General features: G+C 40.9%; 2 protein-coding genes across 7 annotated transcripts in view; both read right to left on the reverse strand.

The window, feature by feature from the left end:
• Positions 1–897: 897 nt before the first annotated feature.
• LOC119558323 (neurogenic protein mastermind) overlaps positions 898–24,616 on the reverse strand; it is a 38,109-nt gene continuing 14,390 nt past the window's right edge. The window contains exons 3-11 of one of the 6 annotated variants that reach the window (XM_037871739.1): positions 16,922–17,040; positions 16,700–16,842; positions 16,459–16,631; positions 15,754–15,948; positions 14,522–14,771; positions 10,618–10,871; positions 9,294–9,551; positions 4,638–4,879; positions 898–4,573 (exon numbers count right to left, since the gene is read on the reverse strand). In XM_037871739.1, coding sequence (XP_037727667.1) covers positions 3,540–4,573; positions 4,638–4,879; positions 9,294–9,551; positions 10,618–10,871; positions 14,522–14,771; positions 15,754–15,948; positions 16,459–16,631; positions 16,700–16,842; positions 16,922–17,040 — 2,668 coding nt within the window. In that variant the 3' untranslated portion in view covers positions 898–3,539. Of the gene's footprint in view, positions 4,574–4,637; positions 4,880–7,512; positions 8,059–9,293; positions 9,552–10,617; positions 10,872–14,452; positions 14,772–15,753; positions 15,949–16,458; positions 16,632–16,699; positions 16,858–16,921; positions 17,041–24,616 lie in introns of those variants that run through there. The other 5 variants (XM_037871736.1, XM_037871738.1, XM_037871735.1 and 2 more) reach the window with 5 other exon arrangements.
• On the reverse strand, positions 4,896–7,473 carry LOC119558324. Its single transcript, XM_037871740.1, has one exon. The coding sequence runs from the start codon at positions 6,639–6,641 to the stop codon at positions 5,493–5,495; it is 1,149 nt and encodes a 382-aa protein (XP_037727668.1). The 5' UTR covers positions 6,642–7,473; the 3' UTR covers positions 4,896–5,492.

The raw sequence follows: 24,616 nt of genomic DNA on the forward strand, positions 1-24,616 counted from the left end.
ATTTTGGGTTGATACTTACGAGGGAGAAAAATGATTGCCAAAAAACCTAGTTTGTTTGGGTCAAAAAAGAGGTAGAACAATTTCAGTCAAAAATACCATAATTTTTTGCAGTTTTTCAGTCGTAACTTTGTCATAACGAAGCGCACAGCTGAAAGACTAACTGTTTTGAGCAGCTAACAACCTAGGCTTTCGATCCCCATCACAATCCGGGAAATCTATTTTTTGACTAAATTTCACATTTTTGATAAGGGGTAACATCGTCTATTTTTGCGAAAATCGGCCAAAAATTAAAGTTTCCGGATTTGAATGCCAATCGATTGGGAATTTAATTACGAGCTCAACGAGGTATGGCATTCCCGATTCCGACTTTATTTCGCAAAATGATTGCCAAAATACCTAGTTTGTTTGGGTCAAAAAATACCATTCTATTTTCTAGTTTTTCAGTCGTATCTTGGTCAAAACGAGGCGCACAGCTGAAAGACTTACTGTTTTGAGCAGCTAACAACCTAGGCTTCCGATCCCCATCACATTCCGGGAAATCTATTTTTTGACTAAATTTCACATTTTTGATAAGGGGTAACATCGTCTATTTTTGCGAAAATCGGCCAAAAATTAAAGTTTCCGGGTTTGAATGCCAATCGATTGGGAATTTAATTACGAGCTCAGCGAGGTATAGCATTCCCAATTTCGACTGTTTTTTGCAAAATAATTGCCATAAAAACCTATTTTGTTTGTGTCAAAAAATAGGTAGAAGGATTTTAGAACAAAATACTTACTTTCAACGATAAATAGATTTAGAAAATGAACAGCTTTGTCAAGATACCGTCACTGTCTGGCTCATTTTCAAAGAAATAAATTCGAAGGATAAATAAACATGAAAACATCGACTTCATTTTGCATTTTTATTTGTATTGTTTATTAATTGCCTTGCTGTTTATGCTTGCTATTTGATTACTTGTCATATAATTTACAAATTACATAAGTATTCAATACAAAAAAAAACAATTTAGAACTCGAGGATTTCTCTGGCTGGGATTTCTCTCATTCTGGCGGGGGTTACGGGGTATACAAAAAATAAACAATTCGTGGTTTTACATTAATTAAATTTGGTATAAAAATCTAAAACAATTTCTTCCGTTTGTTTTTTACTTTCTCGTTACATTTTACATTACACTTTTGTTTTTCTCGATTTTTCTTTTGTTTTTTGTTCTTTTTTTTTTTGTTGTTTGTATATGCATTTCGGTATTTATATTAAATATTGTTGCAAATTCATGAATTAATGTGTTAGCAAAAAACGCTTAAATATACGTGTGTATAATATATACTCTTGATCCGTAATATAAGGCGTGCGAAATACGTGGCCGGGGCAGCAATATGTTCACCAAAATCTCTGTAACTGGAAGTTAATATTCGATAATTGGAAATCCTAGTAAAAATATGGATAAAAATAACCAAATAATACTTGTGGAAGAAATCGAATTTAGAGGCGAAAATCGCCGCCCCAGAAACCTAGGTCGCCCACCTCATTGCATAGTCTATACAAGTTTTGATCCTTGCAAATTCTCATGATCTATGGGGCTGGGAAGAGGGTCTGATGCGGGATGGATCGCCTTACACATGTATAATTCTCTCTCCTTCTCTCGATCGATCGCGTGAGTGTCGTGTGTATAGCTAACTTTCTTACAGATATTATCGCTAGAAATTTGCCATTTGCCTTTCGTATTAACCAAACGAGCCAAGAAATCGAACTGAAACATGCCTTTGAATTGATCTAAGAACACACACACATTCGGGGGATCGGTATAAAAGCTAAGTTCACTTAAAAACATAACAACAAAGTTGGGGTGCCTATAGAGGCAAGCAGGCGTCGTACGTAGTTGGTAGTCTCGAACCGATGAATTCTCATGCGTTATTCGTTATTACACCTATGTACAGGAAAATCATAACTGATTTAAATTGGACGACATTCAAGTTACACGGACCGAAAATCGCGGTTCCAGATTAGGGCTCTCTCTCTTACGAATTCTAAGTAAATGATGGGAAGAAAAAAATATAAAACTCTACTGGGAGTGTGTAACGAACCGGGGGACAGTGCGTTTCGGGGCTGTAAGGGGGGTGGTGTTTGTGAAAGTGAAAATGACATTTGCTTCTAATCAATATCCTGAGCGAGAAATAAGGTGCGTTTAACTTATAGCATGACTTCGAATGAAACCTTAGGTTGCTGAATAAATAGGTATTGCGATTATACGGCCCCGAAACGCACTGTCCCTGCACTGTCGCGATTTGACCTTTCGCTTCACTGGACTGAGGAATAATGGAGAGGAGGGAGGTAGTTCTTACAAAACGGGGTTCTATTTACAGATTTTTCGTGGATTAGGAGTTGCTTCGCACAACCCGTAGCAAAGAAATACAACATCCGTCCAGATCTGGGGTCCCTGGACCCTCTAAATTCGCCACCACATCATATAATCTCTCTCTGTATTCTAAGCACAAATCGGTTCCTCCTCCTCCGTCTCCCTCCAACTTCTTCACCTATGTACACAAATGACAAAGTTCTCTGCACCTGGGCCCTGACGTAGCACATCCTATATACATTATATGGCATAAATAGATATAAATTTATAAAGACTAATGTTAAACACATACATGCACAGACAGACAGACGGGCACACACACACAGACAAAGACGTACAAATTTTGGCGATTTTCAAGTTGATTGCAAAAGGTTTCCATATATGTGTGTACTATATGTATAATAGATTTAGCAGATCGGCAGGACGAACACAGTGCGTGGCATTGCCCATGCTTTGGGGGTTTCCCCCTCATGAAACGCACTGTATTTTTCCTCTTGCCCGTAATTCAATTTATCTCATATTCTCTTCATCTCCACTCTATTTTCTCGGTTTCGATCATATGTATGTATAAAAAGCATTAAAAGTATAAATAATTTCTTTTGAAATCCGATCATGTAAATGGTCTTCCAAAGTGCTTTAAAAAATAATCATAATAACAAGCATAAAAATTACATAATAAAATTACTTATAGTTTAGAGATAGCTACAACAGCAGTGCAACTTATATACACACACATCTGGTGTAAATAGCTCTGGGTTTAGATACATCTCTCTATATAGCGCTCTTTCAAATCATTCGTTATAAAAAAAAAAAATTAAAAAAACATGCTAGTCTCCCCCTCTAAAAGAAGGTTGAAAATTTTCGTTTGTTCTGGTTCTGGTTTCGGTTTTGGTTTTGGATGTTCTGGTGCGGATGTTGGTGATGCTGCTGTTGCTGCTGCTGGTGATGATGATGGTGGTGCTGATGGCTATTGGTTCCTATTCCATTGCTTATCGGTTTCAAGGGCAGGACAGGAACGCATGCATAGGCAGCCGGCTCCAGTTGGGCATTGTAAAACTGCCCCTGTGGCTGCATTGGAGCGCTGGCCATGGCAACTGGAGCAGCTGCAGCAGCTGGAGCAGCCACTGCTGCGCCCGGAGCTTGGCTGGCGGGTGGCGGCATCAGGAGCACGGGCACCACCACGGGTTATACGGAGATCTCGTAGTTCATGTCGTAGATGCTGGCTCTATCCGGAGTGCCCGAATTGGAGGCGTTGCTCTGCATCAGGTGTCCACCACCACCACCTCCGCCGCCGCCGCCTCCTCCAGCCTGCTGATTGTTTCCCACCGATCCGCTGCCGGGAATTCCGCCGTTCTGCTGCTGCTCCAGCGATTGCATCTCCATGGAGTCGGTCATTTCCAGCGCACGCACAAAGCTCATGGGCCGCGTGGGCGTTTGTTTTCGCTTGATCTGTGGCGAGGGCTGCGTCTGAGGATTGCCCAGCGGATTGGGCGGAAACACGGCCACTCCGCCGCGCAGTGCCGGCTGATAGCCTCCCCCTCCGCTGGCTGGATTGGTGGCCGTCACGCTGGCCAAGCTGCCACTGCTGCCGCCGGCTCCAGCCGCTCCGCCGCCTCCATAGCGCACTATATAGCTCTGGCCGGCTCCGGACACCTGTGGCATGGTGGTGGGACTAGTCGGATTGGAGCGATGATATGAGGCTGCTGCCGCCGCTGCTGCCGCCGCCTGTTGTTGCTGCTGTTGCTGCTGGATGGCATAGTCCTGGAGTCGCGAGTGCGTCATTATCAGCGGATGGGCTCCACCGCCCGCCTGCATGTACTGGGCATGCGGCATCACACCGACGGCGGCGGCTCCACTGCTGGACAGCGTGCCCGCACTGCTGCCAATACCACTGCTGACCACCTGCTGTCCCAGCTGCTGCTGCTGCTGCTGTTGTTGTTGTCCAACGGAGCTGGTGAAGCCCGGCGACGTGTCCTTCCACATGTAAACGCCTCGCTGCGGACTGCCGGCCAGCTCTCGTATGTTATCCACCGTGTTGTTGGAGCGCGCGTAGGACAGCTCGCCGCCGGCCACGCCTCCGCCGGCACCCTGGCGCACCAGTTCGCCCTCGGAGAGGAAGCGCCGCTGCGGACTGCCGCCGTAGGCCGCCTGCGCCAAAGCAGCGTGCTGCGGATGGGCGGCATGCACCGCTGCCTGTTGCTGCTGCTGCTGCTGCAGGGCTGTGGATGGAAAATGGATTCGGATTAGCATAGGGAACAGGCAATTCATCCAGAGATCACTTACCCTGCTGCTGTTGCTGGTGCTGCATGAGGACGCGCTGCTGCTGGAGGAGCAGTTGCTGCTGCTGCTGCTGGATGCTGGGCGCCTGCGGATGCTGCGGCGGCAGACCGCTGGTGTACTCGTAGTAGGCCGCTGCTGCCGCTGCCTGTTGTTGCTGTTGCTGCTGCTGCTGCTGCGCCACCGCCTGGGCGTTCAGTCCGATGAAATCGGGGCGTCTCGGCTGGGTGGGCGTGCCCGGGTTAGATCTGTTGGAGGTACACACAAATCGGGAATTAATAATCAATCCAATTAATCCAAAACAATCGCAAGTAGTTGTTAAAAGCATGCTGAGAGCGAGCAGAAAAGCTGCTGCTAAGTTAACAGCCCGGTTAACTGACGGTTAGAAAAATACATAGCGATCGATGAGCGAGAGACAGAGATATTGTGGGTGTTCTGAGCCGATCTGATGTGAGTGAGAGATTATGGCCTTAGAACAAGGGTTAAACCACAGCTGGATGTCAAGATCGTTTAGTAACAGAGGACACACAAATGCTTGCAAACTGTACCGGTTAACTAACTTGCAGTTAAGTCAATATGGCCTTGCAACAAGAATTTTTAAATCAATGAGTTTAGTAATAGATACAAGTAGTTAAACAGTTTAATTGTACCCTAAAATATGTAATCAATTAAGAAATATTAAACCAAAATTTAACCCACGGTTAAAAATGTATGAATCACAACCAAGTTTGTAGTCATTTTTCATTTATTAATAAACAGACCACCAAGGCATTATGATTGGCCAGGTTTAACTACAATGAAGGGATGTGGAATCGAATGGGGTTGTTCCTCGAGCAATCCTTGGCGATAAATGGACCGGAATTATCGGATCGCCTGCTTGTGGCGTCCCCCGCGCACCGCTCCTCCTCCTCCGCCGGCCAGTCCCATGGTGATGGTGCCCAGCAGACCACTGTTCGCCACCCGCTGGACAAACACAACCACTGCGCGCGGCACATCCGACCGCACCACCTGCACCACCAGATGCAGCATGTTGACCACACAATAGAGCAGTCCGCAGACGAGGATCAGCGGTGCCAGCACCAGTTTGGTCTGCACCGAGTACCTTGAGGTGTCCTCCAGGTCGAAGAACTCCCACAGATTGGCATTGCCCAGGAAGCGTTTCCGCAGTCCCACCGCCTGGCTTTTCAGCCAGCTGAAGTACCAGCAGAGGAAGAAGAGGGCATGCGAGGCCACACAGCCGAGCACCAATCCCGTGAGCGTGATGTAGTCCATCTTGGAGGAGGCTCCCTCGCCGGCGGCCGGATGAACTAGTCCGCTGCCGTAGGCCTTCAGCAGGGATTGGGCCAACATCCAGCTCTGCTGAGAGGTCAGGCCTGTGGAGGTCTCATCCGAGTGGGACTTTCTGTTCTCCAGCTCCGTTGACTGCTGCCTGCGACGGTGCTTCCTTTCGCGCCTCAAGTGATCCCGCTCCTGCTTTTCCTCTTTCTTATCCCGCCACTCAGTTTGGATGCCAAAGTTCGAGGATGATGATTGGCCAGCTGTTGGCTTCTCCTTGGGCGAGTCTCCTTCGGTTCGCCGAGGCATCCGAACGCCTCCGTTCATCAGCAGGGCTCTGTCTCCCATGGACACCCGCTTGGGCAGGACTCCCTTTTGCTCCGGTCGTGGGACATTACCACCACCACCACCACCCTGATGATCACCGCCAGCTGACTCCATTGGGGACTTGGCAGTAATGGAGTGGCTGGAGCCATGAGTTTGCATTCTCTCCTGGGAGCCACCTCCTCCTCCACCCGCCCTGAGCCTCGACAGCTGCATCTGCAGCGGCGGCGGCGGCGGCGGTGGCAACCCACTCATCTCGTACCGCAGGCCATTGAAACTGAACTGCCGGCGGGATCGCAACTCGGGTGGGGAGGCCACCGAAATGGGCAGCGTTTTGTCCAGCAGATGCAGGGATTTCAGGTGCTCAAGATCCTCACGCTCCTGTCTCTCCTGTCGCTGTGTTTTGCTCATGGTGGCTTCTCCTTGTAATTTTCTATCAACACTAGGAATTTATTGATGACTCTTGCTTCTCCTAGATTTTCTTTGGCCTATCTCCCTTGAATTTACTTGAAATATACCTATAAACTTCTCAGATTTGTGTAAATTTCTCTGGATATCTTATAGTATCTCATTCGATCTCCAGCGATTCCACTAATATTTATCACTTCCTGATTGGAACGTAGAGAAACGAAGACAGAGCCGAGTGCCGAAAGAGAAGTAAGGTATACAACAATTTATCTGGATTTTGCTCCGATTTCGAATGTGTTCTAGAGACCTTGATTCTGAGTTCCGACCTAGATGTACAATACCTTGTGTATGTGACATCTTTTCGACAATTCTAACATTGACCACTTGGATCACTCGGCATTTTAGTAACCTCCCTAACGCAATAGTCTTATAGTATACCCTTTTCGAAATACCGGATAATAAAATATTGTAGGTAATAAATAAATGAATATATTTGTTTTCATCAGTCAAAGTTAATAAGACTTGCGAGTTAAGAATATATGAACAATTTAACCGAAGGTTAACATCATGGTAAGTTACTTTAAAGAAAATGAATCACAGACCAGAGAAGAAATCCATCGTTAAATCGAAAGGCAGTACTATTATAATCATAAACCACAGAGATGAGACAATGTCGAAGAATGGAACATGGTCATATGGAACTGGGGATCCTGAACCGCGGGTTAAATGCGAATGTGAGGGGTGAGAGAGGGTTAAAGGCGGACGCAAAATGAAAACGGCAACCAAAATTAACGGAAACGGAAACGAAAACGGTAAGAAAACGGAAGAATGAAAGCGAAACGGAACGAAACGAAAGAAAGAAAGTAAAACTCACCTCGCGCGGCAGAAAGAAAGTAGAAGAAGTGCTTAGTAGAAGGTCTACGGATAACGTTTTTTCGATTCGGTTCGGTTCGGTTTGGTTTACAGGGTGCTCTTGCAGAGTGGTTCGGTTCGCGAGTGGTTCAAGTTCAAGTGGTTGCCAGTGGATCAATGGATCAGTGGATCAGTGGTTCGGGTGAAGGTTGAAAAAAGAGCGAAGAACGAGCGGAAGAAAGATACAACGACGACAACGAAGACGGGTGTTCATATCTTATGTGTAAAACGGAACGGTTCGGTTCTTGGATCATTTTCCGGTTTATTCTTTTTTCCCTCTGCATTTCGATATCTTGTGTTCCTTTTTCGGGCTTAACTTACGCATTGCATTACTTATTTCGTATTATTATTTATTTATTCTCTTCACTTTTGGTAAACTTAAGGGGTATTCGTATTATTATTTTTGTTTCTTGGGTTCTTTCTGTTGTTTCTCGACGGACTTCTTTGTTTTGGTTTTGCTTTAAGCTAAGCCTAGGAATTAGTACTGTTCTCAGAATTTGAGTATTGACTACAAATTAATAGACCACACACACAAAAAGGGGAAAAGAAAAAGTGGGAAAAAATAATTAATTAGTTTATAAGATGGGAGAAAAGGGAGCCGAAAGCGAGATGAGTGGTAAAACAACCAACTGGATGAGGGGGTGAGTGCAACAAATAGACTGGGGGTGTACATAGAAGCGGGGTTATTGACCCACAGGGCGTCTCTTTCCTTTTCGCCCGCTATATCCATCCCGTTTCTTTCTACTCATCAAGTGGTGGGTGCGAAAGGGAGAGCGACAAGGTGAAGTTTCCACTTTCATTGATATTACAATCTCTGGGATATACATAGATTTATTCATAAATTTAGTACTAGTCCTTCAGGATCTCACGCCTACAGGAAAATCGCGAAAGGCGGCGAACCAGCAAAGGAAATAAGCAAACAAACTAACGGTAAAGCTAAAGCTGAAGGTGGGGGCTCATCCAAAGCAACACCACTAAACAAGCACTAGCACACATTCAGGAAAAATCGCTCACACACGCATGTCGCTTAACCCTTCGGGATTTAGGATCCATTCAATAACAACAGTTCTATAGATTTGTATGAAAAATGGTTTTCAATAACATTGGTTTTAGCGATATTGATAACTTTTGGGGTGCCACAACTTTTTATGTGCATTAATATACATTTTACTCGATTTAGCCCTGGAACACCCCTGTATACTTTATTATAAACTCTATGAATACTACAAATAACCATTCTAATTTTAACAATTCTAATAAATATCAATGATGAACAAAATAATATGAAAATATTAAAAAAGAGTTTACATAATACCTAAAAAATACATAATATTCTGGGATCTGTTGGGTTGTCTAAAGTTAAAAACCAACTAAAGGTATAAGTTCAAATGGCCAGCTGGCTTAAAAAAACTTTAATTACAAATATATCTTATAATCAATTTTATGAATACCACAGACAATAATACTAATAGGAAACAATTTGATTTAAAATATTATAGTAAAAAAACCAGAATGGTTCAGGGAACTTAGTATAAAAATATTAAAAAGGATCTGGGATGTCTTGATTTAAAAACCAACTAAAGGATATAGCCAGCTGGCTGAAAGGGGTTAAGCTATAAAAGCAACAGCAACAACAACTACAACAACAAAAACAACAGCGAGGGGGCAGGGCAAGTGGGTGGTACGAACTTGGGGACCATGAAAACATATGGCGGAAAATTGGAACCCGGAGGCGTCACTCACCTTCGCACTGGACTCGCCATCACCAGGGGCGTGGCCACGCCCAGCGGCTTGATCCGCTGCTGCATGGTGGGCGTGGCCGTGGTAGTTGCGCTGCGTTGATTTTGTGCTGCCACCGCCGCCGCCGCCGCTGCCGCCGCCAGTGCCTGTTGTTGTTGCTGCTGCTGCTGTTGCTGCGGTCCGTTGACGCCGACGCCATAGCCCACGGGATGGTCCGGCGATAGGGCATCACTCGTATAGCCCCGCTGCGGATCCAGACCCCTGGGGATGTACATACAATAATGGATTGTCAGAACAGTTTGGCTACACGTGTACGCACTTGTTGTAACTTAAGAAAACCACTACTGGGGGAACTTAAAAAGGCGAAACAGAAACCCAAGAGAAATATTGTTCACAACCCACATATCTGAACTCTACAGAGAATTAAAAATTACATAAGCTTTCCCTATAGAAATAAAGGTTTTTATTTATCAGTTGACCCACTTAAACTTAGATACAGAATCCCTATAGAAATAAAAACTACACGTGTTCGTACTGGTTGCAATCTAAGAAAACTACTCCTGGGGGAATATAAAAAGCGAAATAGAAACCCAAGAGAAATAATGGTCACAACCCACATATCTGAACTCTATGGAGATTTAAAAAATATGAAAGCTTGATTTCCCTATAGAAATAAAGGTTTTTATTTATCAGTTAACCCACTTAAACTTAGATAGCGAATCCCTATAGAAATAAAAACCTTTTCAGTCACCCAACCTAAGCCCACAGAATTCTCATTCGATCGTAATTTAAATATCTGTGTATATTCCTATATTTATTAAGTCATCTTAAAAAATGTTAAACGAATTTACTTGAATAATACCCTATTTGCAATAATTGTTTTTATCAATTAACTATGTTTTACGTTATTTATAAAGAAAGTTAATCCGAACAACTAGTCGTATACGCGATATATTCTTCAGGGATCTTGGGACTTTAAATAAAAGTGGTTACTCCTTGCTGAAACATTTGTTATTCTTACTTGAGGCTTACTTAAAAGAGTGCATAAAAATATAACTGAATGCGTGTTTAGAAAAATTCTATCTACTTTGCTTCACCTTAATGTTATTTCCAATACCTGCCTATAAGCAATGCCAATAATACCTATACCCATTTTCTATTTAGAGCACCTTCCTATAGAGCAATCAATTAGCTTTCGGTTTGAATAATACACGAGCAAGAATTCCCGGAAATCGGGGCAAATATATGGTGCGTGTGCCATCCGATTCCCCGAACAGCAAATAGCTGGGGGGGGCTATAACTACAGGGCTACGGCTAATTAACTCACCTGGGCCTCGCGTGCGGACTGTGACGCGGATGGTAGAGACGCATGTGGCGCGGTGAGTCCCCGCCTCCGCCCCCTCCTCCTCCGCCGCCGCCCGTGGAAACGCTGCCGTTCAGACCGCCGGCATCGCTCACCTGCGGCAGGTAGAAGCTGCTGGAGTTGTGGCGCTGCAGCGGGGGCGTGGGCTCGCAGTCCTGGCTCTGGGAGGCCGGCGGGGGCTCCAGGTCCGTGTCGGAGCACTCCCGTCCCGGCGAAAGCTGCGATATCGAAGATGGGCTCATTAGTTACCATTGTCCATGGCGGACTTAAACACAGGCGAAAAATAGTGATGAGATCGACACAGACTTAGGCCTACATTTAGTTGCGATCATTTCCAAAAAAAAAAAATCACATATGAATAAAACAAGGACTGGTTAAGGTTTCATTTTCACACATTTCAATAAAGATCTCAACACGCATAGTCAACATAACTGTCAAAAACTGTGATCTTGGGAAATTAATATACTTTTCAGGGCGGCCACATAATATATCAGAGACAACAGGTATTTGAATACCCCAATGATCCTTGAACACTTCATAAAGTAATTTTAAAATCCCTTTAAAAGGTTTGAGAATCAGAAAATAAAGTGTTACTTTTCATATGACATTAAAGTGATTTCAAATCACTGTAGACTGTATACAGTGATTTCATATCACTTTAGATATTTTAAATCACTGCAGAAAGTGATTATTCTGTGACTCCTCTGATATAATTGTTTTTCAACTTGAAATAGTAATAAACCCAGTGAAAATGAAAACAATAACACGTAACGACAGAAATGAAGGTAAATGAAGAGGAAATGAACATAAAATAAGGTAACTGAAGGGTTTTTGGGTGGTGGAAATAGGATAGTGGTCAGTGGTCAGTGGGGTGAAGTGGAGTGGGTGGGGTGTCTCCTCCTTCTGGCCCCTCGCCCCCGGCTAATTAATTGTAGTTCAAGGCATACAGTGTCCTATGGTGGAAATACTTTCCCCACTGTAATTAACTCCAGAAATAAGATTCGGCAAGAAAAAGTGTGGAAAAGTCAGAGATGAAAGAGAGGAAAACTCGAAAAAGCACTGCATAATGACATAAATGTCTAAAACGATAAGAGAAACGGAAAGAAAGGATTACATCCCAATGGTAACCCCTCAATAATATCAAAAATAAATTCAAATTCTGATTTAAATCTTAAGTGAAAACCTTTAAGCAGTTGCACATAATTATCCTAAAACTGAAGTGTTTCTGTTTTCCAATTGTAGTGATCCAATAATAAAAAAAGGATCAAAATGCAATAAAATATATCCCAATAATTATTATAATCATTCCAATTGGTTTGTGTGACAGACAGGTGGAGAGAAAGGGAAGACTGGACAGACAAAGATACAATTAAGAGAGGGAAAAATAGGGCAAGATGTACTAGATTTAGACAAGAAATCAGGAAAAGAAATCATAATGGGACAATAAATTAAAATCAATGATCCTCCGGGACAAGTCAAGGTCAATCGATCGATCAAGTGATTAATAAACGATCCACAAAATAAGAATTTAGTTTGAGTTTTTAATTTTTTTTTTTGTTACTTTTTAAATATTTTTTTTTTTTTTGATTTTTTACCTTTCTCGGTGCTTGCAGTAAGTGTAGTTTTTGGTTTTGTTTTCTTTTATCTTTTGCTGGTTTATTTGGAGATGCGACCAATTCTTTTCGATATAAGTATGTATGCTATATACTTCTATATATTATATATATATACTGATATAACGACAGCTCTGGGCGGCATATACAAACGATATATATACGCAGTAACGGAAACGGAAACGGTTAAGGTGCCCAGCAAAGTGAAAACGAGTCAGCAAATAAGGTAAATTAGGGGAAATGCAGCTCAAATAATAGCGGGATATCCAGCAACTTAAAAGGCCAACTCAACAAATTCAACCGCATGCATGCAAAGTGGGGTTTTGGGGGGGTTTTTCGTGGGTTAATGCGGAGATAAGTCGGGAAAATAGGGAGAAACTAAGTTGGTAAACTAGGGAGAAACCACTCCGGTCACTCCGAAGTTTCTGATTTTAAATTGAAAATTTTGAAGCCTTTTAATTTTCTCAGTTGATTGCACTGGTGAAACTTAATCTGCAGCAAACAAAGTGATTTTAATTGGTTTTTGTTAGGATTTTCAGGATTAGGAAAGTTAGGGTTCCATTAGAAGCTCATCATTATCTTAAAGATTTAAGTGTCTTGAAGATTTGTATTGCTTTTTTATGCATATTATGCATTAATAATATAAATTTCACAATATGTATTACGTTTTTTTTTGTCTTTTTAAAATGTATTTTAAGTTTTACAGACGGACTGAACTTTGATAATAAAGGCTGAGATACATTTGTGACTAAAAGTTGAAGTGCCATTTATTTGTTATTTACTAAAAATGAAAAAGGAAAATAAAATAACATTTATTTATAGGTACACAGATTTATACAGTGACAGATAGATATTTTCTCCTACTCCCCTTCTTCGTTCGGCAGAGGTTTCACTGTATTTTTCATGACATGTCAAGGACAGTTGAGAGCAATTACAATGGAGGGGGTGAAAAAAGGGGGGAACTTGGAAAACTTTTGAGTGGGTGAGCGTTGCTTTCTCTAAATGGATAATGGGTAATGGGTGGGTGTGCATCATTTGGTTTGCTTGTCCTTCAATTAAACGGGCGTGGCACTAACTAACTAACTAACTAGCAGCCCCCATACCACCCCATTTTCCTTTTTTTCCCAGGAAAATAATGAAATATAAATGCAGCAGCAGATGGAAAATGAGAAGAAGGAGATGAAGTAATAGCGGCAGCCAAAAAAGTTTTTGCAGTGCAGAGGAAAAGCGGTTTGGGAAAGTGGAAAATGAGATTGAAGGATGTGTAGTGTGGAGCAGCTGGGAAAAGCGGAAAAACTTTTATTCGCCCACGCGGAGAACGAATAAATACAACAAGAACAACAAAAAACAGCGGCAACAACACAAAGATACTTCACAGATTTCTCCAAAAAATATAAAGCTCTCTACAGAAATATACATACGAATGGTATATATATACCATATATGTATATGTTTATATTCATATCGATTTTGTAGTTAATTAGTCAAAGCATTAAGCGGGGTGAGGGGGCGGGGCTTGGGGGTTATTGGGGGATCACAGCAAATGATAAATTATACGAAATGAGCAAAGGAAAATTGTTGTAGAAACAGAACCAAAAACGTAAGAGGTCAAGAAAATCAAATGGAAATTGTTTACATTGAGGCGAGATGAGAAATGAAAACAAAATCAAAACAAACATAAACAAACAACTGTTAACGGTTACAATTACAGTAAAATAAACACAAATCACAAATTACAAATTACGATTACAACAACATTAACTAAGCCAAACAACAACAACAGGTGGCCTCAGCAATCGCTAAAAGAAAATGAACCCTTTATAAGGAATTTTAGATCAGTTATAATTGTTATAATTATAATTATTGTTATAAGAAATAATAAGAAAAGAGTTCTCAGTTTTGACAAGCCCTTTATATGGAATTTAAAATTTAAATCAGTAATATCATACTTATTATATCAATTAAATATTCTAAATTTCGACAAATTCCGAATGGGAACAGAGATGTTTTTTGGAAACATTCAAGTTACATAAGAGATTGCTGTTTCGCCACCTGTGGCACACTATTTAGGGGTATTAGATACAATAGATATAGGATACATAGATATATTTAATAGGAATCTGAGTTTCGCATAGCAACTGCTTCGCTTTTCTCGGTGATATTGCAAAATCTTGTTGTTTACCCACCTTACTGTAAAGCGTTGTGCTGCCCGACCGTTGATTATAACCATTGCCCTCGGCCATATAAGTCTTTACCTGAATTCCGCGCTTCTCGCGGGTCGCGTCGTAGAAGGAGCGTGGTGAGTACTGCACCGCAGTGCCGCGCATACCGCCCCCGCCTCCCCCGCTGCCCACCGCTCCGCCGCCCACCGCTGCGGCGGTCCCATTGCCGCCGGCCCCGCCCCCGGCGCCCGTCTGCTGTCCGCTCCTGTCGTTGCAAATGGTGCTGATCGCCTGGTTCTGCACCTGCGACCTCCGCGAGGCGTACTTCTTCGGGTTCAGTAAGCTATGGATACAAAAGAGAATCATTTCGATTAGTAAAATTCACGAAAAAGCACCGTTTTCTCGACCTCGTGTTAATCTAAAGGTTAGCCTACACCTAATTTAACAGGCGGACAAGAAAACGGGCTCAACACAATATTTTGATTGAACTGTATTTGCATCAATCTATACAAAACAAGACTTTTAAGGATACATAACAAATTCAATACTCTTATATCTATCTTATATTATATATCTTATATCTTATAATAAAATGAATAATTAATAAAAATTTCCTAAACCTCTAGTTACTACTTAAAAAAAAAATTAAAATCTCATATCTTCGACAATTTTCTATTTCATAATGAGTTCGTAAGATTCTATATAACAGACATTTTAGAAACGCACATAAGAAGCTATTACATAAGCTATTTAAAATGTACAGTACTGTTAAAAAGATTAATAATTTAAAGTCCCATTGAGGTCATTTTGTGATTGATACATTCAATGTGTCATTTGCATTAGGTCACATTGTGTGATATTTTAGTGGAGAATAAAAAATATGCTGCTCATTCTATTAGAAAATGGCACTTAAAAATTAATCTTTAAATGCTGATGATGTTTTATATTCTTTGGAATGCCGCAACATTTTTTCCTATATATTTTTGCTCATATTGTGATTTAATGTGTCATTTAAATGATGTCACTTTGCGTGAAGATATCAAATATGCTGCTCAATCTATTAGAAAATTACACTTTAGAATTGTATTTGTATGTGCTTATGATATTTAATATTCTCCCCTGGGGCGCGAAAAGATAATTGGCTATCAAGTTCGGGGGTTTACAATCTACAATACTACTATTTCAATTTGCAGTTAAATTGCCTCCCCAAGGAAAAGGTAATCTGAGCCAATAATTGGCAGTCCAATTTGGATATTTATTATGGTAATTTCCGTACTGCCACGAGCTGGACAGTGGAACCTCCTCGTGAGGCACCCTGGACTCACCTGGGATACTGGGGTCCGAACTGTGTGTAGCAGCAGTTGTGCCAGCAGCCGCGCGAGAACGGATTGTAGCCACCTTTGAACTTTCCCGTCACCTGTTCGTTGGTCGTCCGACCCCGTGACACCAGAACCATGTGGAAGCCGGTCAGACCGAAAATGGGGATGGCCAAAATGGTCACCAGGCCCATCAGGATCATGCTGTATACGGAGAGAGTTAAGGCAAACCAATGGGCGGAACATAAATGGGCCTGCAGATCCTGAGATATTTTACCAATAACTTATCAATTTGATATCACTTATTATCATAAATGCTAAACAATTATTAAAAAAGAGCTATTTTTATAAAAAAAAAAAATAGAAGAACTTTAAAATACAATATCTTATAGATGGTTTTTTTAATTTTTAACACATTCATATGTGATTTTAAAAGTCATAACACAAATATTCTTTAAGCTTGATTTGATAGAAATCTATCGTAAGCTTGATTTTTGACTAACTGAATGTATTTTAAAGTCATGCCAAGCTAAACATGTTAAGTTGTTGAACCTTTTTTTGTAGGTTACCATGATTTTATATAATAAATCCAGTGAGCTAATCAAAAACCCTTAGCCTTTCCCATAAACTTTGGTACTAAATAAACATTTTTAGAATAACTTTGGATATCAAATATGTTTTAAATGCATTATTTGTGTGTTTGCAAAAGGATACGCGACAATGGGCGCCGTGTCCCTGATGTTGGGCATTATCTTCAGCACGTAGACCAGGCACAGCGAGAAGATGCTCAGCATGTGAATGGATAGCGATACCAGGAAGAAGAAAAAGAACCTGTAGTTCCGCCTGCCGATGCAGTTGTTGACCCACGGACAGTGATGATCGAAGGTCTGAATCGAAAGTAAGGATAATAATAATGTTAAACTGATATATAATAGATGCACCTTTCAGGACTCACCTCTATGCAGTGGTTGCAGACGGAGCAGTGGGAGCAGCGTGGCGGGCGGTAGAACTTACAGGTGACGCACCACTTCATCTTGACGGTGATGCCGTTGATCTCGGCATTCTTGTAGAGCGGGGCGCGCAGCTCCTCCTCGCAGTCTTCGTCGGGCGAGGCTAGAATGCAGTCAAGTTTAGGCCGTGACGACTGGCTTTGGCCCCTGCTCAGCACGCTACATACCTTTGGGGATGATGCCCGGGTCCATGAAGGTGGCCAGCGTGAAGTTGGCCAGCACGAAGAATGTGATCACGCCCTGGTAGGCCAGCACCCATGGATGGCTCTTCACGTAGTACTGGCAGCTGCAAGTGTGGGATTGAAAAGGAAGAGTTTTTATATAACAATGCAGAATGAACTCAGCTTATTGATAAATAAAAACAAGTCAGAATCAGCTTAACCTATTGATAAACACATATATTTAAATGCGTTGATAGTAGCTTAACAGGAGCTTATTTAAACAGGCTTATTAAATAGAACTGGCAGCTCATGTTTATAGAACAACCCAACAAAAAACACAATTTATTAAAAAGTATATCAATATTTAAATGTTTTATCTATACAAAATAAAACCTTTAAGGAATTTACATTTAACTAGGTTACCATATTACCCTTAGGCTTATAAGCTAGCCATAAATAATTGAACCCTTTGAAAATGCTTCAGAACCCGTTCAATATTTTATGAATTTCGGGGCTAGTTTAAAAGCCACTTAAATGGGCAAGATATTGACCCTTTTTTTCGTGCTGTCCCCCCTGTCTAATTGCCATAAAGTTATACGGCTAACATATGATTAGTGTTTGTCTAGTTTTGAACCCTAATTAAAACCGCTTACTGAACAGGTTTAAAAGTGCTGCACACACACACAACCGGCTGGAAGTGGTTCAGAAACCCCAATTCCATACCCACCCCCTTGAAATTTCTTACATAACGATACAACCCAGAGAAGCTGGATTAATTCCGAACCAAACCGAAGAACTGTGACGACAAATTTGATGGCTTTGCAATCAGCCTTTTTTGGGGGGGAAGCAGATGTGTGGCTGCTGATGCTGTTGCTATTTCATGAAGTAGGCCGAAAATCGGTCGAAAATCCTTCGACCACATTGTTGACCATTAAGCAAGAGGTGGCCAGGTGGCCAAGAGGCCGAAACATCGGGACATCAGGAGGCCCGGGGAGCCCCAGGGCTACGGTTATCCAACGAAGCCCGCCCGTTGTGTCGCCGCAATCACTTTAGAGTCTACTGAACCGGAACTGTTTTGTTGGTCGAAACCAGCCCCCTCTCAAAATCCCATCTCCCAACTCCACCGACTTTCCCTGTTCCATGTGCCATCCCAAAGAACTCGATCCGCATCGGAATCAAAGCGAACCCAAACCGAACGGAATGTTAAGCGAGCCTTAACCCCTTTGACCATGACAAAATTCAATGAATTTGGAATATTTCATTTCGAAAAGTTTAATTGGTGAGGAATATGAAATTAGGAAACTCTGAATACATATGAATACCATATATTTTTAATATGATAACATGTTTTTTATTCACTTTTAATCTTTAAATTGTCTTGTCTTAGTCAATTGAAATATAGCAAAAGTCATGATATAATAATCTTATAGTAATCTACAACTGCTCTCATTAGGGTGGACCCAGTATAATTTTATTCTCACATTTAAGTATGATAGATCAAATTCAAAAAATGATGAAAAAAAATATATTTTAAGATTTAGTAACTCCTAAATGGTTTAAAAAAATATTCACAATATATTTCTTGTAACCTTCCAATCTTATTATATTTATAAAGGCCCTTGTTCTAGTCCATGGTGCTAAGGGGTTAAGGCAACCACAAGAATGTTGCAATGTTGCAACGGCGATATACACGTGTCCTTTGGCCCATTTCCATCTCCATTTCCGCCTGTCCCCGCCCACCCAACTTTCCCGCTTTTCCCCCACGACCTCTGATGCATTTGCAATGATGTGCGGAACTTTCTGCTGGTTTCGGTTTACGGGTTACTTAAGGTGAATGTATTACTTTCTTCCGGCATTTCTCACTGCATTACGGCTGTTCCCCGTCTTCCGGCTCCCTTTTCCCGGAATTTCCCAGCAGCAAGGCAACCGCTGTTGAATTCTAATGGATAAACTCATCCTTAATGCAGCCATCATCATCATTTTACAGCTCATCATCTGCCGTTTTCCGCAGTGCATTTGTATCTTTACAGTGGTTGGTGCTTCGGTGGGTTTTTATTATATCAATGGGGATTGCAAGGGGAGATTATTTCGTCTTAAAATTGGAATGGTCCTAATCTTTTTAGGATTGCTTTGAAACATTTTAAGAACTCTACCGCTAAGAACTTTCTACTTTTTCAACGATTACTGTGAATTAATCTATATTAAAATTGAAATGACACATTAAAAGATATATGATAAAAGTTTTTCGTAACGAACTTTCCTCTTTTCCTGCGACCACTGTGCTGCAACTGTAAAATTCTATTCCCATTATCATCATCTCCACATTTTGCCCTTCCCATGGTGCCATCAACTTCATCATCCTCGGCAGGCAGTCCTTCGCTGCATTATAATTGGCAGAATGACCTCAGACTGTCAGTTTTCCATTTTCTATTTTCTTTTCTTTTCTTTTCTTTCACTTTCCTGCCATGCCAGTTGGTTTTCTCACTGGCCCTCCGGACAATTGCCCAAAGCCGAAGGTTTTCCTTTTCCCGAGCAGATGAAAAGCAGTGCAGCAGAGTCCAGATTTCCAATTTTGGCTCACGGCGATTGCACACAAATGTTCACACCTTACCATCTATCTATCTATCTTTGTATCTATGTATCCATGTATCTATGTAGTTTTGTATCTTTATATCTGAATCTGTGTAAGCTCTCTTCTGGTTTTGATTTATTTCGGCACTCTTATCGCATTTATTCCAACGCTTACAGTTGAAGCAAAACAAAGGGCTCTATCTCATCCACTGGCATTTGCATACAATTTTTAGAATGCAAATAAAACCGGAACGTAGCGACTCTCAGCACGTGCCAGGGATTTATGTTAATCGCCCTGGGACAAAGAAAATAGGGAATCGGGAGGAGTACGACGTAGGGGGTAGACAAAAATGAAGAAAAGGGAGGTCTATCATAAGACGAGGGAGCTGAAGTGGAGAAAACCTCAAGAATTTTAACGAGAGCTGAGCTAGAGTAATTAATTAGACTGACGTTTACTATTATGAACTGCAAGCCACACTCTCTTAATTTATTCCGCGGTTATGCAGTTTGAGTTTTTATTAATCGAAGGTAAGAGTTAGATAATTCGATTCTATTCTTAAATTCCCTAGTACTTCAAACACACACCTTGTGCTAACAAACGGTTCTCCTTACACAATACCACCTTCTACCCACACGCACAGATTGAATTTATTAATGTCTTCAAATCGAACAAAGGAGAATGGAATACCTATATTTATTTATTTACACCTTGGCATAAATATTGCACCTGTCCAAACAAAACTTGGGTTGCACGATTCAATTCAATTCGATTCGATTCCGATTAAGGCGCCGGAGCAATGAAAATGAAACCAAAATGGATCCATCAATTGGCCAATGTATACATATACATAGTTGGGTATATAAGTATAAGTATGTGCAGGAATCTGAATCTAATCGACTCGCATCGGGTATCAAAATGACAGCTTACCTTCCATCTTAAATGTGTGCATATAGCTAATCCACGTAGCAACGTGATTCTCATAACTAACTGGGGGTGAAGCCGATTTAAAGCTTAGAAAAATATATATAGAATAAATATAGAATCAATATTACAAATAAATACAAGCCCAAGGCCCGAACCATTAAAAGTAAAGTCAATATAATAGTGAATACACATTTATATAAGAAATAAAGCGATCTCTTATCACCCATCTGATGCCCGATTATAAGTCAGGTGTCTAGCTATATAATCCACACACACAACCCATATATATATATATATATTCCTATAGGTATATTACACTTGTTTGCTTTACTTTTCAATTTAGCAAAAATGTTTGCCAAGTCCCGGGAGGGAAATCTGTTTACATTTATGCAAAGTCAGGCAGAAAAGAGGGTGGCCAACGTAGAAAGTAGAAAGAGTTGGCCCAGAAATGACAAAAAAGGAAAGAAATAAATAAAGTAGAGTATACAGAAAGGCAGGCCCAAGGATTTTCTTATGACAAATAATTCATTTCAATTTCCCCAAGAGGAGGGGGTGGTGTGCTGGAGAAAGTAGGGCAAACTAGCAAATCAAATTAGTGACAAGACCGCAACAAGGACAATAAACACATATATGTATGTAGGCACGCACCTTATAAAGGGGCCTCCCATCGAACAGCCCAAGCAACCCGAACAACCCAAGCTACCCAAACAGGATGTGGTTGACTTCAATTAATGCCTTGCGCCATCAAATTGAAACAAATTGCCAAGGAAAACAAATAAACAGTGATTTGCATTGATTGAAATATAATTTCAGCGAGGTGGTTGCTTTTCTAGGGTGGCTCTTCGCTTTGTTTGCTAAGCAAATCTTGGGGGATATAATACCATTATAATAGCAATCCAAGACAGGGGATTTAGGGAAGGAAACTATCGTACGTTTTATAAAAAAAATGTAATGTATATGATCTAGATTATGAAGCTTAATAATATTCCGTTTAGAAAATACATGAATAATCCTTAGGGGAATATGGTAAGTTTTTTTTATTAATTCATTCAGTTTAATTAAAGTACCCGAAGTGCCAATAAAATCCATTGTTCTAATCGACGAATATAATAGATAATAGTTAAATGGAACCAATTTGACCAAGGCAACAGAAGTTTTACTATAAAAAGTAAGGGCCTTATAAGACTAAATTATTTAATTTTAGACCAACTTTCTGAAGGTATTTTAAAAAGTCAAAGCAACATTATATTTATGAGTATTAAATCTTATAAAAATATTTTCCCATTATATTATTAGTAGTAAACTCTGGTTGATAGGCTTACAACTATTCGAGATAGTTAATTTTACGAATCACATTTTTCTGTGTGTAGTCTTATGTCGGCCCTATCAATTTCAATTTCAATTCCCCGACTAAATTCCAGCAGAGTTGAGATATTTTATTTACTGCCAGACCTGCTCCAACCCCTCCCCCTTTTTCCAACCCAACCCCATTGCATCCCAGTGGCACTGTCAAGGTGAAGGAAACCCAGCGGGTGGCCGGTGGACACCACCCACTGTCATCCGCTTAAAGAACTGAACATATATATATATGTATATATAAAAAATGTGGAGTATTTTTCAAGAGCATTTCCGGTGGGGGATGGCTAAATCAGGGGGTTCCGGGTGTTCCAGGGAGACACTTGCAGGAAATTGAATTCCTATGTTAAGCGGTTGCCACATAGACAGGCGACGCGGGGCGATGGGCGAGGATATTATGAGCCAAATGGCAAAATGTCACATTCAGGCGAAATGTGACAAGTTTACGGACACTCCCCCCCTTTCAACTTTCACCGGCGCCACAAAGATGGAAAGTCAATTACCGGGAGGGACTGCAACATGCGCGCACAAGAGGTCAACTAAGAACAGACCGCAAAAAACGATTTCAATCGACAATTAATTGACTTGACACATTGACACCTCCAACAGGCCCAGACATCCGTGCATATGGGTGAGCTCAAGGACACTGTGATTCATCGAAATACAAGTTATGCAATATAGATATATCTATATTTAACCTTGTTTTAAAGCCTTCTGTTGGAAGGGGGGACGTTATCATTATGCAAATGATTACCTTCCAGAGGGGCCTTATGCCAGCGAAACGCACTGTAAGCCAGCCAAAAGAGGGGCGATGGTTAAAATAGGAAAGTAAGGGGCCAAGACAATTTCGCATTCGATGGCAGCTGCATTAATTAAAAACTCAAAAAAATGGTATTGCTTTTTATGCGTCAAGCAAAAGCAAATGGAAACCCATTTCAGTTTGGGCACTGTGCAACAGGTTTTAGCTGATTTGAAGTACTACTATATACAAGAATATTATATTTTGAGATCTATTCGTCTTCCGTATTGATAAAAACACAAAGAACTTAATATGATCCTGCACAGAGAAAATTCTGACGTTCTCATCTGAGTTGAAAATGTTCTTAAAAATATAACGACATTTTTAAAGATAATGTTTTCATTTGGCTCAAATAAAGTTGAATCGGCGTTATTTACCTTGTATATCTCAACAAACAAACTATTAGTCCAGTCAGTAGTGTATAGTTATCAAAAAGTTGTTAAATAAACTCAATTTAACTTTTCTTTTCTCACCATTTCGTTCTAATATTGAGAAAATTGATTCCAAAATTTACTTACACGGTTTTTAAGAACGAATGTTTTCAATTCAAGAACAATGCACTTGAATATTTCCCTCTGTGTGCATTTATAAAAACAGAACAGGTAATTCTAAAGTTTTCAGAGATTATCAAAATGGAATTTTTGTTGATTAGTGTTAAACGCTATGATGACGAAAACGGGCGAATCGTCGCTGTCGTCACATTAACCCCTCGGCGCCCAAGCTCTACTCTACTTTCCGTTCTTCTCGCGCTCGCAGAGTATAAAAATATCCTACTATCGCCGAAACGAAAAAAAAATAATAATAAAACGACGAGTAAGCATTAGTCACCACAGCCAGCACAGTCGAGTACGAAGACCCAGCTGAAAAAAACTGGGGAAAAATAAAAGAAAAGTACGAAAAATACAAAAGAAAAAATTTGCTTCGACCATGGGCAGCCGTCGCCTCGACTTTGCTTCTGACTTATCTATGGGGGCTCTTTTTTTACCCGTTTAGTTTCTTTTTTTGTTACACATGTGGCCGGCTGTCCCATCCGGATAGCTACTATGAGGGTCAAAACCATAGCAGTAAGTCAGGGTTTTCGGCGGACTTCATTTAAATATTTTTCCAAATAAATATATATATCATTTTTAATAAGTCGTAACATTTTTTTTTTAGTTTTCATCCCGCAAATAAACAAATCCTTTAAACTTAAAAAAAAAAATTACATGAACTGAGAGAATTCTGACGTTCTAATCTAAGTTCAAAATGTTCTTAAATAAAGAACATTTTTTAAGATGAAAATATTTTCATTATCAAGATAATTTGGCGGCATTTACATTGTATAGTTGAAAAGTTGTTAAATAAACTCCATTTAACTTTTTCTTCTCACCATTTCGTTTTAGTATTGACATAATTGATACCAAAATGTACTTACACGGTTTTCAAGAACGAATGTTCTCAATTCAAGAACAATGTACTTGAATAATTCTCTCTGTGTGGGGTAACTATTTAAAGAAAGGTGCTATAAACATTAAAGGCACTTCTTGTTGCCCAAGGCCTTAACCTGGGTCTTTGCATTTTGCGGAAGACACCTGTGACCCTATCCACTCACCCTGGGCTGTGCTTGGCCTCCAAACGGAGGTTCTCCTAAGCGACCCGATAAAAGGTGCCAACCGATAAGCGGGCAGCAGTGGGTTAAGGGGCGGGGGCATCATGGTTGGTTATTTAATTTTTGTTTTTGCCACACCAAAGGGGCGGGGCAGGGGCGGCTGGAGGGCAAGGAAGGAGGTGCGAAGAAGGTTAAACGGCCCGGCTTTTATCAGTTACCAAACACTGGCGCTGCCAACAGCTGCCAATTGCCCTCTCTCTTTCTACCGCCTATCCGTATCTCTTTCTGGTGGTTTCCATTTTCTGCAAAATTAGCGATAAATGAATCAATTGCCTTTTTCTGGGAAATTGACCATTTGCCTGCGGCGATAACACGGCCTTCTCAATAACGCCGATATCATCTTGCGTATGATAAATATTACGGAAATATTTACAGGTGCTCTAGGGTTTTCATTTATCTAGG

Source organism: Drosophila subpulchrella, chromosome X (genome assembly GCF_014743375.2).
Source record: "Drosophila subpulchrella strain 33 F10 #4 breed RU33 chromosome X, RU_Dsub_v1.1 Primary Assembly, whole genome shotgun sequence".
NCBI classification, from domain to species: Eukaryota; Metazoa; Arthropoda; class Insecta; order Diptera; family Drosophilidae; genus Drosophila; species Drosophila subpulchrella.

What these genes read in the sequence shown, in the direction of transcription:
- LOC119558324 (XM_037871740.1), bottom strand. Translation starts at nt 6,641, where the DNA reads ATGAGCAAAACACAGCGACAGGAGAGACAGGAGCGTGAGGATCTTGAG.